This window comes from Lathyrus oleraceus, chromosome 1 (assembly GCF_024323335.1).
Source record: "Lathyrus oleraceus cultivar Zhongwan6 chromosome 1, CAAS_Psat_ZW6_1.0, whole genome shotgun sequence".
In the NCBI taxonomy this organism is placed as follows: domain Eukaryota; kingdom Viridiplantae; phylum Streptophyta; class Magnoliopsida; order Fabales; family Fabaceae; genus Lathyrus; species Lathyrus oleraceus.
The window spans coordinates 422,293,914-422,308,685 of record NC_066579.1 but is presented as its reverse complement, the minus strand read 5'-3'; the positions used below and the strand labels follow the sequence as shown (position 1 = coordinate 422,308,685).

Below are 14,772 nucleotides of genomic sequence, written 5' to 3'. Positions count from 1 at the left end.
TTCTGCAGTATTAGCATTCCTATATAGCTCTTTGTGTAAAAATGCACAAAATGAGCACTGTACATTTTCTGGATGTGCTTTTTTGCTCCAAACATGGGGGTGGTGGAGATTGCCGAGGCTAGCCCCAGAAAATCCTAATGACTACTCCTTCCCCTACGCAACTAGGTAAATTTATGATCTTATTTCATTTTGTATATTTATTCTATAAATATTTGTAACTAATATTATTTATCTTTTTTTGTTTAGGTTCATTACAACCGGACTGGATTACAGTCTTACCCCCAAAAATAAAATTATATTTTATCGTCAACTCTTGGATCGTCTCCGAGCACAAGATGTATTACCACTAAATCACTCAGCTTCTAACTGATTTATTAATATCATGCATTCTCGATAAATAACATATTTACTTTTTTCTTTGCAGTTTATTTGGAGGCCATATTTGGGATTGGAACATCAACCCAACCCCGAAGATGCAGCTGTTTGGACAGCAAAAACGGCCATAATGCGGTTCACCACTGTGGAGATGCACCAAAGTGACCGTGTCAAGCTTCAATTCGGAATGCATCAAGAAATCCCAGGCCCCCCAATGTCTATGGAACCTTGGCATCTAAAAAAAGTCAGCCACCAGTGGTATGCCCAAAATTGGAAGGAATTTGCTAAGGAGTTTCGTAAAATGTGGAAAGACCGTGCCCACTATGTTCTACAATTTCCGGTGGCGCCCAACGAAATGAAGCCGACAAGGGAATATGTGGATTGGTATAGAGCAAATACCAATCCAGAAATGATTGTATCTGACCCGTTCTATTTGGACGATCCCCGGATGCAACAGCCATATTTCCAACAACAACAACCACCACAGTATTCCCAACAACAACAACCACCAAATATTCCCAACAACAACAACCACCACCTTATTACCAACAACAACCACCACAACCATTTTACCAACAACAACCACCACCACCTTATTACCAACAACAACCACCACCACCATATTACCAACAACAACCACCACAACACATGTCCACCCCCCAACCAAATCAACAATACATACCACATACTCAATCCCAATACCATGAAGACTACCAACAACAAACTCAACATTCCCACCACCATCAACAGTCCCAACACCTACCACAATATCAATCCCCCCACTTCCACCAATCCCAACACTTCCATCACGACAATTTCCCGAGCTCTTCCAGTCCTCCACCTAGCCCCGACACGGGTATACAAGAGGACTACCAACAGGACTACTACACACCACAACAAACATTGCACTTTGGCCAACCCGATTCAACCCTAAACTACCAAAGACCACAATTCGAGGGCGCACCCAGCAGTAGTCAGTTTGTCCCACCGAGACAAAGCTTCGAGGGCGCAGAGGGGACCCGTCTTTCCTACAGCACTGAAGGGACTTCGACCCAACCACAACGACAAGCGGCAAGGGGGCGCGTTAGGGCAAGGGGTGGTAATAGGGAAGCACCACCACCACGTGAACCGTCTAGGCGAGTAACTAGACCTCCCCCGTGCGGATCGTACCAGGGACCGCATCATATGTGATTAATCATATCTTTGTAATATTTGTCTTGTCTATTATTTAAATAAAAATATTTTCTGTTTATTATCTTTATATCTTTATCTTTATCTTTAAAAATATTGTCTATCATATCTTTATACGTATATAAATTAATTTTTTTTCCAAAAATTTACAAATAATATTAATTACTTATAAATTATATTAATATATATATATATATAAATTAATATATATATATATATATATATATATATATATATATCTTGTAAAAAAATTTATTTATATATATGTGTTAACATAAATTAATATAATTAATAAAAAATATAAATTTATAAATAAATAAAAATTAAAAAAAAAAACATTTAAAAAAAAATAAAAAAAAAATAGGAAAGGGCATAGGCGCCACTCCTAGTGGCGACTTGCCCTACCCATTAAGGGTAGGCGCCAACTAGGGTGGCGCCTAAGTGTAAAAAATGGCCAAAATTGGCCATTTGTGTAATTATTTTGAAAAATTGGATATTTTTGAAATTTTTTTGAAATTTTTGGATATTTTAAAAAAAATTTCCTATTATAGACTGTATAAATCTATAAGCCGTTTTCTTAAAGAATGGGATGAATGATATGTCAATACTATCAATAATATATTTTATTATAAAGTTTTTATTCCTTCAAATAAAAAAATCGAGGTAAAGTTTCATGACGCGTTTATGTTATTTATTTTTAATTATTATTTATTTCCGAAAATATCAAAAGATAAACTAATTCAGGATAGCAATTATATATATTTTTATTTTTTTAAAAGTGATATTTTTTTATTATTTAAAATTTTATTTTATTATTAAATATTCTATTTTCTCGTTTTTTCAAATAAACGTGTGGTACAAGGATTTATTCATTAAGTTTTATCCTACATCTAATTCACAAGTTCAGCCGTTCTATTCTCTTAGAAGATTCATGTTCCATTATAAAAATATTTTGAATATAAAAAATTGATCATGAAAGTATTTTTCATGAAAACATTGAAACTTATTTATTTTATATCAAAAAAATTGAAATATTGTTTACAATGATAGATTGTAAGAACAGAAAAATAGTTGAATTTAAGGTGTGCGTTCTTAAATAATCATATAATTGAATATTTGTTTTATTTATATAACCTTTTTTTTGTTTCATATAAACAAATGCATGAGATATATTTGAGTTTCTCAAAAGGTTCAATGAAATGACGATCCAACAATTGTTCTTCTCAAAGAACAAACATTTGATCTTCACTTACACCGATGATGATGAATCGAATTCAAAATTTGTTATATATTTTTACTTTAATATTATGTATAAATAATATAATTTGTAAACAACTTAATTTAATATTAGGGGTAAACAATGTAATTTGTATTTAAAATAAATAAATTAATTTGAGGATCGAATCAATAACCGTTTCAATTATCTCCTAAATTATTCAATAATTGTGAGGTAAAGTTGTAGGTTTTCATGATGCCCTTCATTATCTAACTTGTATTACTGAAGTAAAATCTCCACCTCACTCGAGATAACATGTGTTTTTTTAATAGTGTGTGATTTATGTGTTTTCATCCATCAGTTTAAATACAATAGAAATTTGATGAGTGGTTATATTTATCCTCTCATGATTATTATCACCCATTTGTTAAGTTAACAATTGTAGCATAATGTTGGTCACTGAAGAGCGTATTTAGTTTTCCTTGTGCCCGCGAAAAAATTCAGCATTATTGGATCATGTTTGGTCAATTCCAATTCTCAATTCTTTGTCTTGATATTAGAGGAGTTATTACGTAAAAATATTGTTTGAGTTTAAATTAAATAACATAATCTGTCTGGATTACCTTGAACATTGTAAATCCAATGTGAGCAGACATTAACATCTTATTGACTATTGTTTTGGAAGAAATGAACTCCATATTCTTGAGGATAATCCCCTAATTTATAATAAATGGCCTCGTCTATACGCATGTTAAATTTCTTGACTTACACCAAAATTGTCTTATCTGACTAAAATAGTTTTTAAGTCTTTCGGGCATTTGACGTAGCATTTCAATCGTATTGTACTCTTTAGTCTTCAACAATGTAATTTTCGAATACATCTTCCTATGAATTATTTTCACATTCCGTTCAAATTTTTTCTAATCTTCAAATTTTTAATATATTCATAATTTAAAACTGGGTATAGAAAGAGTCATAATATGTTATAAATTTTATAAAAAAAATAAAATAATTATTTTTTCTGTGAAATAAATATATATAGAAATAGGATTTAAAAAATTGTTGGAGATATATGGACATGTTAAAAAAGAATTGAAAAGACTTTTTAAATAAAATTAAAAAGATACATGATTGGTAAGGAATAAGGAGTGTCAATAGAAATTAAATATTATTTAATGTATTTTATTCATAATAACTACATTTTTTTTCCTTAATACTAATATTATTTACAACATAATGAGTGGCACATTAGTATATTATTAGAATTGTAGTTTAAATTTATGGTATTTTGATTTTAGTGGTAGTACAAAGTGTTATAAGTGTGACTTGCAATACAAGCACACTGTTGCAATTTATCTGTTATAGTTAATTAGTTATGATTTTTCTTGCTATAAAAACATCTCTCTATGTGAAATAACTTGAAAGTCAAGTTATAAAAAAAATTAGTATCCAAAGCACCAATTTTATTTATAGCTTCCATCCATGACAAATGGAAGCATAACCTCTAATCAATTTCTTACCAATCTACTGATGTTCAAAGGAGAACACTATGATAGATAAAATGTGCAAATGAAAGTCATATTGAAATTCCAAGATGTGTTTGAAATCGTGAATGGAATTTCTTGGCATTATAGGCAAATGCTACTAAGGCGCAAAGAATATATCATCATGAAATGAGCTAGAATGATGGGAAATGTCTCTTCTTGATATATTCGTGCATGGATTCAAACATATTTAAGAAGATAATTAAGGAAGGAACGACTAAGGATGCATTGGATACACTCAAGAAGTTATATGGAGTTGATGAGAAATTGAAGAAGGTCAAACTGCAACATTTAAGGAACACAATATGAGAAAACACAAATGAATGAAAACAGGGAAAATGTAGAGTTCTTCTTTAGATTTGAGATGTTTACCAATAAAATGAAATCATGTAGTAGATAACTGAAGTTAACAACCTTGAAAAGGTTCTAAGATCATTAAGTTCCAAATTCGATCACATAGTCATGATCATTGAAGAGACGAAAGACTTATGTGAAATAAAGCTTGAAGAATTGCAAGCATCTCTTGAGCAACATGAATTGAGTTTGAAATAAATAAATTCACAGGAAGTTGAAGAGAAAGCATTGCAAGCAATTTCTTCAAGAAAATGAAATAAGATTCTTCAAATATTAGCAAACGGATAGAAAAGTAGAAAAAGAAGTGACATGAGAATGGTCCTTCCAATAACCCAAATAATCAAGAAGAGGCAAGAAAGTATGATGCCTCTCATTGCAAGAAGTTGAAGGAAAACCCAAATATTAAGGAAGTGTGATGTTATTGCTGTCAAAAGTTTGGACATTATGCTAGAGATTTCTACATGAAGGATAAGAAATATCATTAACTTCCTAGTGAATTTACCTCAAATAGTTTACACATATCTGAGTGCATAATTTCTAACTTCTACTTTGACTTTATTAGAAAGTCATGTTTGAACGCCTTTCTTTCCTACTTAGCATTGCAACACTCCTCACACAACTGCTTTGGCATCTTGATTTTGGGAAGTCTATCCACCATCTTCTTAATATGCATCAAGCTAAGACTTCTAAAATTAAGATAGCCATATCTCTGATGGCATATCCAATTTTGGTTTTCTTTAGTGATTGATGCAAGACATTGATGGTATAACATGTTGATCATAATCTTGAATGTTTTGTTTTTGACAAAGGTGTTTTCAAGATTAACTTAGAGCTTGTATTAAACATCTTAAGCTCCTCACACATGATATATGTTGATTTACTTAATGGAGAATAAAGTGATGTATTCACCAATCTCAAAAGATTCAAACTATTAGCTGGAAAAAAGGTTTGAATATGTCATTATGAAGCTCAGAACTGATGGTGGTGGTGAGTACACCTAAAGTGAATTTAGTCAATTTTGTGAAAAGAAGAGAATTGAGTGTGAAGCTATATCACCCTACACACCCAACATAATGGAGTTGATAAGAGAAAGAATGTGAGTATTTTAAACATGGAGAGAAGTATGCTCAAGGCAAAGCAAATGCCAAACTATTTATAGGGGAATACTACCTCTATTGCAGTCCACATCATTAATAGATATTCAACAAAGAAGTTTAGAAACAACACACCCCGTAAAGCTTTGTTATGCTAGACACCATGTGTTGGACATTTTAAATTTTATGGCATACAAACATGTATTTGAGCAGCTCACAAAAAGCTAAATGATAGAGGTTAATTCATTATTTTGGTTGGCTACCACTCCATAAGTGCCTATGAATTATTCTCACCAAATGAGAATAAGGTGTTAATAAGTAGATATCTATAATTTGATGAAGGAAAAGTGTGAAATTGTTTAAAAGAACCAAGTATTCCAATGCAAGAAAGTGAAAGTCCAAGCCACATCAACACCAGTACTCAAAATGACTAAGAAACTAGGGATGCTCTCAAGAAGTGAGAAGACCAACTAGGGTCAGAACTCAAACACGTAGATTGATTTCTAGTGAAAGATTCCCTAACCAAGCCATAAGTGATAATGGATACCTGATTGAAGAAGCCATGATGGATGGGTCAAAACCAATTGATCACAATCAAGCCATGAAAGATGAGAATTGGGAAGGTTCCATGAAGGAAGAGCCCATGTCAATTGAGAAGATTAAAATTTGGGAACTAATCAAGCATTTAGGGGGGGAAACTATAGTGTAAGGTGGGTTTACAAGTTGAAGATGCGACCAAATGGTGAAATTGCCACGTACAAGGAAAGATTGGTGGAAAAAGGATTTCTTCAAAAGGATGGAATTAACTTCAATGAAGTCTGTGCACCAGTGGCTAGGCTTGAAACAATAAGACTTGTAGTTCCCATTGCAACATATAAATGTTGGAAAATGTATCAACTGGATGTGAAGTCAACCTTTCTAAACAAACCATTAGAAGAATAGGTATATGTCAAGCAGTCACCACATTTTGAAATAAAGGGACGAGAAAAAATTGTATAAAAATTGAGAAATGCATTGTATATATTGAAGCAAGCACTTAGAGCATGAAACACGAGGATTCATGGCTTCATTCTAAATTTAGGTTTCAATAAGTGCTCATATGAACATGGAGTTTATGTGAAATGATCAAATGCTAAAGACTAAGTCATCCTATGTCTCTATGTGGATGATCGATTGGTGACAAATTCTAATGATATTGGATTATCCAAGTTCAAGGCCAACATGAAGAATGCTTTTGAAATGCCAGACTTATAAATTTTGGCTTACTTTCTAGGAATGTAAATTATGAACACAAAGCATGGAGTTTTCTTGCATTAGAAGAAAACTATGGTGGCCAAAGTCTACAGATATTCTGACTCACATTAGAGTGGTGATCAAGATGATAGGAAAAGTACAACATGGTACTTATTCATGGTTATAGCAGCTCCAATTTCATGGAACTCAAATAAGCAAAGGAATTGTGACCTTATGATCATGTAAGATAAAGTATGTTGCAGTCTCTTATATTGTATGGCAAACATTGTGGATTGAAATAATATTGGAGAAGTTTAATGTAAGTAATATTGTGAATATCAATTTGCTAGTGGACAATAAATCATCGATTGATTTAGCAAACTATCCCATAATTTCTGGGAATAAACACAGACGAAAAAATATCATTTCCTAAGAGACTAAGTTGGCATAGAAAAGTTGAAAATTGAATATTAAAGGACTAAGTTACAACTTTCAGATATTCTAAATAAATCTTTGAAACAAGAATAATTTGAATGATTCAAAGGACTGATGATAATGAGAAGCTTATGAAATATAAATTAGGAAGAACAATAGAAATATAATCCATAATTTTTGTATTTTTGATTTAGTCGCAATTTCGAAGTGTTGCAAGTTTGACTTGCATCACAAGCCAATGTCACAACATCTCTATTATAGTTAGTTGGTTATGGTTTTTTCAATATCTCTATGTATCAACACACTCTTCTCTCAAAATTATTTTTATCTCTCTTTAATTCTTCAATTTGTGAAATAACTCTAAAGTCAAGTTACCCAACACAGCTCATGTGGCAAAACAAATTATCCATTCAACATTTTAAATTGTCGCCCGTATTAAATTTAACAAGCATTTTTATCGTGTAAGCCATCTAACAATATTAGCCAAGAAATTAAAATAAGAATCGTATATTCTATGCTCCAGCCAAGAAATTAAAATAAGGATTGTATATTCTATGCTCCATTAACATACTTAATTCATAATTTATATGTAATACACTCTAATATTCCATTCCCAATGTAACCCAAAAGAACTAAAACAAAAAATACATTTTTCATATAACGGTCAAGAAGTTGAACAAAAGATTATATATTTATAAAATCACCCAAAATAGAAGTAAAAATAAAAATAAAATAAAAAACCAAAAACTATGTGAATTCAATGATGTGCCCAAACATGTCAATTGTGCAACCTTTGTATGGAGATTTTTATCACACCGCCTTTAATGGGTGGCCGCCGCGACCGCCGACAATGTTAGTGTCGGCTGTGATCCAGAAAGAGCGTCAATTATATTTTTAGGTGAAACATTTCTCGAGCAAACACGAGTTTCACCATAAAGGAAGTTGTAGAGGATTATAAGACTCTTTGAGAGTACTTGGTCCTCCCATGTTTCCTTTCGAGCACGTGTTCCACTTCTAATGATTGTTTCAGTGGCATCAAGACGATACATGCTTCTTTTCCACATTCCATTTAATCTTTGAATCTTTTGTCGTTGTCGATTTGCAAGAGTGCAATTATTAATCTTAACCCTAGTAATAGCGGCTTCAAGAAGCTTTTTCTTAGTTCTCTCATCGGCTGAATTTGCTTCTGCAGTAAGAAAATCATGAAATTCAGGCACTCCAATAGCTCTTCGAATCCCTTTAGTATAATCACCCGAAGGATCAAAAAACTCACGAACTTCATCTACCTGACCAGCTTCAATCATGCGATCAACACGCGATTGAAGCGAAGAATGAAGGACAGGAAGTGCAACATCAACCCAAAGAAAACAACACTCATACCTTAACCTAAATTCACTACAATGATTCACCAAGGTATCTAAATAAGAATTTGAACCACCAGCAATAATAGGCAACCCATCTTTTTGCACAATTGAATCAATAGCTGAACAAGCATGGTAACAAAAATCATTGGCAGTGAAGTTTGTTGTAGGATCAAATGAACCTAAAAGATGATGTGGGACCCCATCACATTCTTGTTCTGTTACCTTATTTGTTGTTATGTCAAGACCTTTATAAACTTGTATTTTATCTGAATTAACAATTTCAGATGGTTGAAAATGTTTGGCCAAATCTATGGCTAATTTGGTCTTTCCAGTACCTGTGGCCCCCATTATCACTACCACCTTATCTTTGTTTCTATTGTGAAATAATGACTCCATTTTGGTGAGTCCCTTTTGGAAATTTATTAGAGGCAATTCTTGTTTGCAGGCAGAGGATGATGTTGCTGCCACTGGGATAATCATTTTTCTTCTGCAAGTTGACCAAATCATTTTTTAATATTTAATTAGTCACCATCACCATATATAAAATCATCAATTGCACTATAACTTTAACATCTCATAATGGGACATTACTTTACAAACAATTTGTTACAAAATTTTATTGGTGAATACTATTCATTAAAATTAAAATTAAAATCATACTCACCACCCTAAGTCGGTTAAAATATCACAAACAGTTTTTTAATTTTAAAATATACACTAATCAATTATAAACTAACGAAAGTTTTTAATAAAATGTCAAAAATAGTAGATAAATACTATTTATATATTCTTTTCACTAAAATTTTCGTTATATATATATATATATATATATATATATATATATATATATATATATATATATATATATATATATTAAGTTAGAAAAGTTTAATATCTATTTAAAAACTAAATGAGTGTCAGTTTCATTTTAAAATATGATGAGTGTAATTTTTCTTAACTAATATCGTAGTATTTTTCAACTCGAGAGATTATACAAAAAAAACACAAGGTGATAATGATAAGAATTTGTTTTGTAATTGTAACATCATTAGACATAAAGTTGAAAGGATATAACTTTATTACATTATTAAAATAAAGAAAAAGTTATATTATAAAAAAAATCACAACTAAATACATAAGTGAGATTAGGAAAGTGCTAACAGAGACGAGCTTAGTCTTTAAGCGATATTTAAGACTTATATGAAGGAGAATTATAGCAGATATTTACTTTGATATTTATCAAAACAGAGAAGCAGTGGATATTTTTTATCTAGTAAAGTATAGTAATAATGAATTATTTTAGTCATAATTTGAAGATCAAATCAATAGAGATATATATGGTGTATTTATGTGTACGTACCGTCAGTGTAAAAAAAAAGTTGGAGATTGAGTGAAGGAGTACGTAAAGTGAGAGAGGATGATTTTGTGAAGAGGAGGCTCTAATGGCTTAAATTGAAGCTCTTAGGACAATTATGAGTGATCACTGATGAGTTAATATTTTGGTGAAGCAAAGGAAGATTGAATGCTGATATTTATACGAAACATGGAATATATGGCCCACTTAAAATTAACAAGAATGAGAATGAGTTGATTATTCAAATGGTTTTTATATCATTGTTATTATTTCGGCCTGTAGGTTATTTATAGGCTCTATTATTATAAAAGTATCTCTCTCCACCTTCTAATGGGACCGAGATTCTATACAATTAATGGGCTGAGAACTAGACCTAAGATGTAACCTTTGAGAGCTTCGGATAATTGTTTTTGTTTTCTTTTTTGAAGTTAACATAAAGTTATTGTTAAAAAGATAAACTAGAGTATTTAGTAATAGTGATTTTAATAATAGTGATTGCAAGTGGAGGTCATTTACCGTACTTAAAACGGTAGTTGGTGGTCAGAGTGATATTTTAACGTGGTTGTAGTGATAGTCAACGACAATTGGATTGATAATTGGAGATGCATAGAGTGTTGATTAAAAATTATAGAACGGATGATTATTGATGGTTAGAGTATTGGTCATATGGGTGATTGTTGGTGTTCGAAGTGAAAGTGAGAGGGTAGTTGGATTGGTGACCGTAGATAAATGCAGTAGTGATTAACGGTGGTTGGGGATGGTGGTAGTATTAGTGATTGAAGGTGGATGAAGTGATGGTCGTTGGCGGAAAATTGGTGATCTTAGGAGAAAGTGATGATCGATGGTGATTATAGTGATGGTCAACGATGGTCAAAATGGTGATGGTCAATACTCAAAGTGATAGTCTGATTGATTATCGGAAATTAAAGAAGTGATGGGTGATTATCATATGGGTGATCAAAGTGGTAGTTAGATGTGGCCAGAGTGATGGTTGGTGGTGTAGAATTGATGATCGAGTGTAGAATTAAGAGGTGACCTACAATGGACATACTTATGGGTGGTAGTGGTCGAAGTGGGAGTTGTCAGTGGTCAAAATAGTAATTGAAAGTGGTGTTCATAATTGTAGTGGGTGGTTGTTAGATTGGAAGTTAAAGGTGGATGTGGAAATGATCAATGGTGATCATAGTGGTGGTCGATATCGGTCGGTGGTGGTAGGAATTAAAATGCTTATTTTGATGGTTTTGGAATTTAAGGGAAAACTATTTTAAGTTAAGTAAAAAATCCCAAATCAGTCTACATACTTCCCTCGATCGTTATATCCTCTTCTTAGGTCAAAATCAAAAAGGAAAATGAGGTCTAGTCTCCATTCTTCTCTATAGATATTCCTTTATTGATATGTGGAATTTTCCATCGTCCCGAGATCATCTTATGTGGGGTCTTCTTTCTAGGGTCCCGAGATCATCTAACATATCAGATGGTTATCGTTCTAATGAGTTATAAAAAGAACAAGGCTTGAGATCTATTACCATTGTGCATGGAGTCGTGACTATGTTTAGTTTATTGTTCTAAAATGTCTTATCATTGAAATGATTCATGAATGAGCTAATAGACTTGTTATACTTCTACTTTAGCATAACGAGGGAAATCAAACTTCACATTTGTAATGTTATATTTGTGAGAGTCACAAACAAGGACGACTCAGAGGTCCTCTCCTAACATGACGTCGTCCCGGGCGACATTTTCATCGAAAATGCGGACTTGCCATTGGGGTAGGGTATGTGGATAATACCTTTACTTTCACATTTGTAATATAAGAATATAAGAAAGGGTCATACCACTACTCCCTAAGATGTAGGTAGTCAACAATTTTCCCTAGTCTAGGGGGCGGTTACATCTTCCAAGAGTTTCCTAAGCTCTAGGCCCAAAGGTCTCTATAAATATCTCCCCCTTAACCGAGAGAAGATAGGTGATAACTGACACAAAATACCTAAAGTAACAAACTTGTATATATAGACTCTCACCTCACATGAGCTGACCTCTCAGATAGCCGCAAACAATATAACATCATCATACAGAGCTTTGCGTTGTCGCGGGCAAGTACATACCAACCTAAATTGTTATAAACCTACTAAGAACTCTAAGTATCTCATACCCTCATAGAGACACCATGCACACTTATACTATTTGACAAGTACAATGTCGCCCCAGTAAAACTAACTTGAGCCACACCTTCTTCGATACAATCACCATACTCATTGCTACCCTCCACTCTTGTACCTAGACATTCTCATCCATGGACAACAGGAGAACCCTAACACCTACTTAGGAAGGTACCAATGGTAGTAGTGATGTTAATGCCTTATCGGAGATACATGCTTCCATGGACGAACTATGCCGTAAGAATCAAACCCTATAGGACGACGTCCTCAACATCCAACAACGCCAATAATAGAACAACCCCCATAGGAGATGTAAGTGTTGGATCCCCATCCACTCTCAGACAAAATATAGGAAGCACTCGTCCCTTAAGGATTCAAGCCTCCCTCACTGGCAAATTTTGATGGGAAAACTGACCCCTATGAGCATGTCGCCTCCATTAACACTCAGATGACCATAATCAAAGCACTTGACTCTCTGAAGTGCAAATTACTATCTGGAACCTTCAGGGATGCCACCCTACGATGGTATATGGGTCTTCCCCGAACTTTCGTATCCAACTATCAAGAGATGGCGAGGAAAATCATACAATAATTTGCTACTAACTGCCACAGGAAAATGTACACTACCATCCAGTTCAACATAAGATTGGGTCCCTTATAATCATTGAGGGACTATCTCGCCCATTTTAATGAAGCCACCATCAGGGACGTCCCACTAAACCAAGAAATGTTTATGGGAGCGCTCCAAAATTGAATTAAGACGTGGAACTTGAATGAGTCTCTCGCCTATAAGCCAACACTTTCGTTAGCAGAGGTGGTCACCGGGGCGGAATGTTACATAAAAGCTGAGGAGAGAAATGCTGAGAAGAATGTGCGAGAAATTAATAAGTGTGTTCCTAATGTTGAAGGTTCGCACAACTAGAGGAAAAGTAATTATACCTCTCAATTCAAAGAAAAAATTATGTTCAAGAGAGTATGCAAGATGACGCAGAGCTTCACGCCCCTAAACACTTTCCACAAAGAGATCTGGCGTGAGGTTCTTCACCTACACAACATCCTTATGCCTCAAACTCCGAAATTATATGTAATGGATCCTGAACCAAGTAGATGGTTCATGTTCCATAAAGTCAAAGGGAACTACACTGAGAAATGTTATCAACTAAAGAAATAGATTGAGAGGCGGATCCAATAGGGACGCCTCAAGAATCATGTCAATGGTGATTCCTATCGTGGACAACACAAATCCAACTCTCTTGGGCGACAAGACACAAAGAGTCTCAGGCCTGATAAGGCTAAGGAAGCATCCCAAGGAGAAGTCAACAAATCCATGCGCCAAATGCTGAAAACTATTACAAGAGGATTTGTCAGAGGTGGGGAGACTAGCTCCTCCCTTACAAGGTACACTCACCAAATTCTTAATATAGAAGACCTCACGAGTGATGAAGACAAAGACGAGGCGGATATTCTAGAAGCCACAATCGCCTCTTTTAAGAAGGAAATAGCTGGCATTCACCCTCATAATGATGACCCTATGGTCATTACAGCTAGATGTGATGAATGAGTGATCAAAAGAGTTCTCGTAGACCAAGTAAGTTTTGCAGATATTCTATATTGGGATGCATCTTAAAGACTTTTCCTTGACCTAGAGGACTTAAAACCTTTCGAGGGCTCGCTAGTGGGATTCTCTGAGGATCATGTGCGAGTGAAAGGATAGATCACTCTAAAGACCACCTTTGGAAAGCAGAATAAAGCCAAAGAAATTAATGTCGCGTATTCGGGTATCGACACCCTTTCTTCTTACAATATGATTATAAGGTGGCCAATTTTTAATCAGTTGGGTACCACCTTGTCCACTTTGTAATTATGCATTAAGTACCTGCTCTTTGTTGGGCGAGTGGGAGTTATCCAAGGAGATTAGGAGATCTCCATAAATTGCTATGCAAAGAGCCTGAAGATGAAAAAGGGTCTGCACTCTAGGCACAAGGGCTCGGGAATAAAGTCGTCAGGAGAAAACTACAAATGTGAGGACCCTCGTTTAACCAGTGCGGAAACTCCAGATTAAAAGCCCATAAGGAATTCTCTATGGCGCCATTTTCCCTACTGTCATTTATCTTTTTCTTACCACATTTTAGTTATTTTACTGTTAATTTTTATAGGCAAATATTGCATCTCTTCCGCTTGTAGGGACATGTTATTTAAGGGGTGCACCTATTTCCCTCTATGCCTTGCATAGGGAGGGGGGTTTTAAAGACTCGCCCCATTTTATTATTTCAATGAATCTATGTTTTCTGGACTTTTCCCTTTTTGCAGAAAACCCAATATGTTCGAGGATGTAACACCCTCGTCTCGACTCGACAAATAATTAAATAAGACACGTATAATACATAAATCCTTGAAGTAGGATGCCACTCAAACATCAATAAACACATAGATGAACCATATAATTAAAAATT

General features: G+C 34.0%; 1 protein-coding gene across 1 annotated transcript; it reads right to left on the bottom strand.

Annotated features, from left to right (window-relative positions):
* Window positions 1-8,072: 8,072 nt before the first annotated feature.
* Window positions 8,073-10,396, bottom strand: LOC127078601 (adenylate isopentenyltransferase 5, chloroplastic). Its single transcript, XM_051019043.1, has 2 exons — window positions 10,167-10,396; window positions 8,073-9,293 (listed from the first exon to the last, which is right to left on the bottom strand). The coding sequence occupies exon 2, from the start codon at window positions 9,284-9,286 to the stop codon at window positions 8,264-8,266; it is 1,023 nt and encodes a 340-aa protein (XP_050875000.1). The 5' UTR covers window positions 9,287-9,293; window positions 10,167-10,396; the 3' UTR covers window positions 8,073-8,263.
* Between the last annotated feature and the right edge of the window lie 4,376 nt (window positions 10,397-14,772).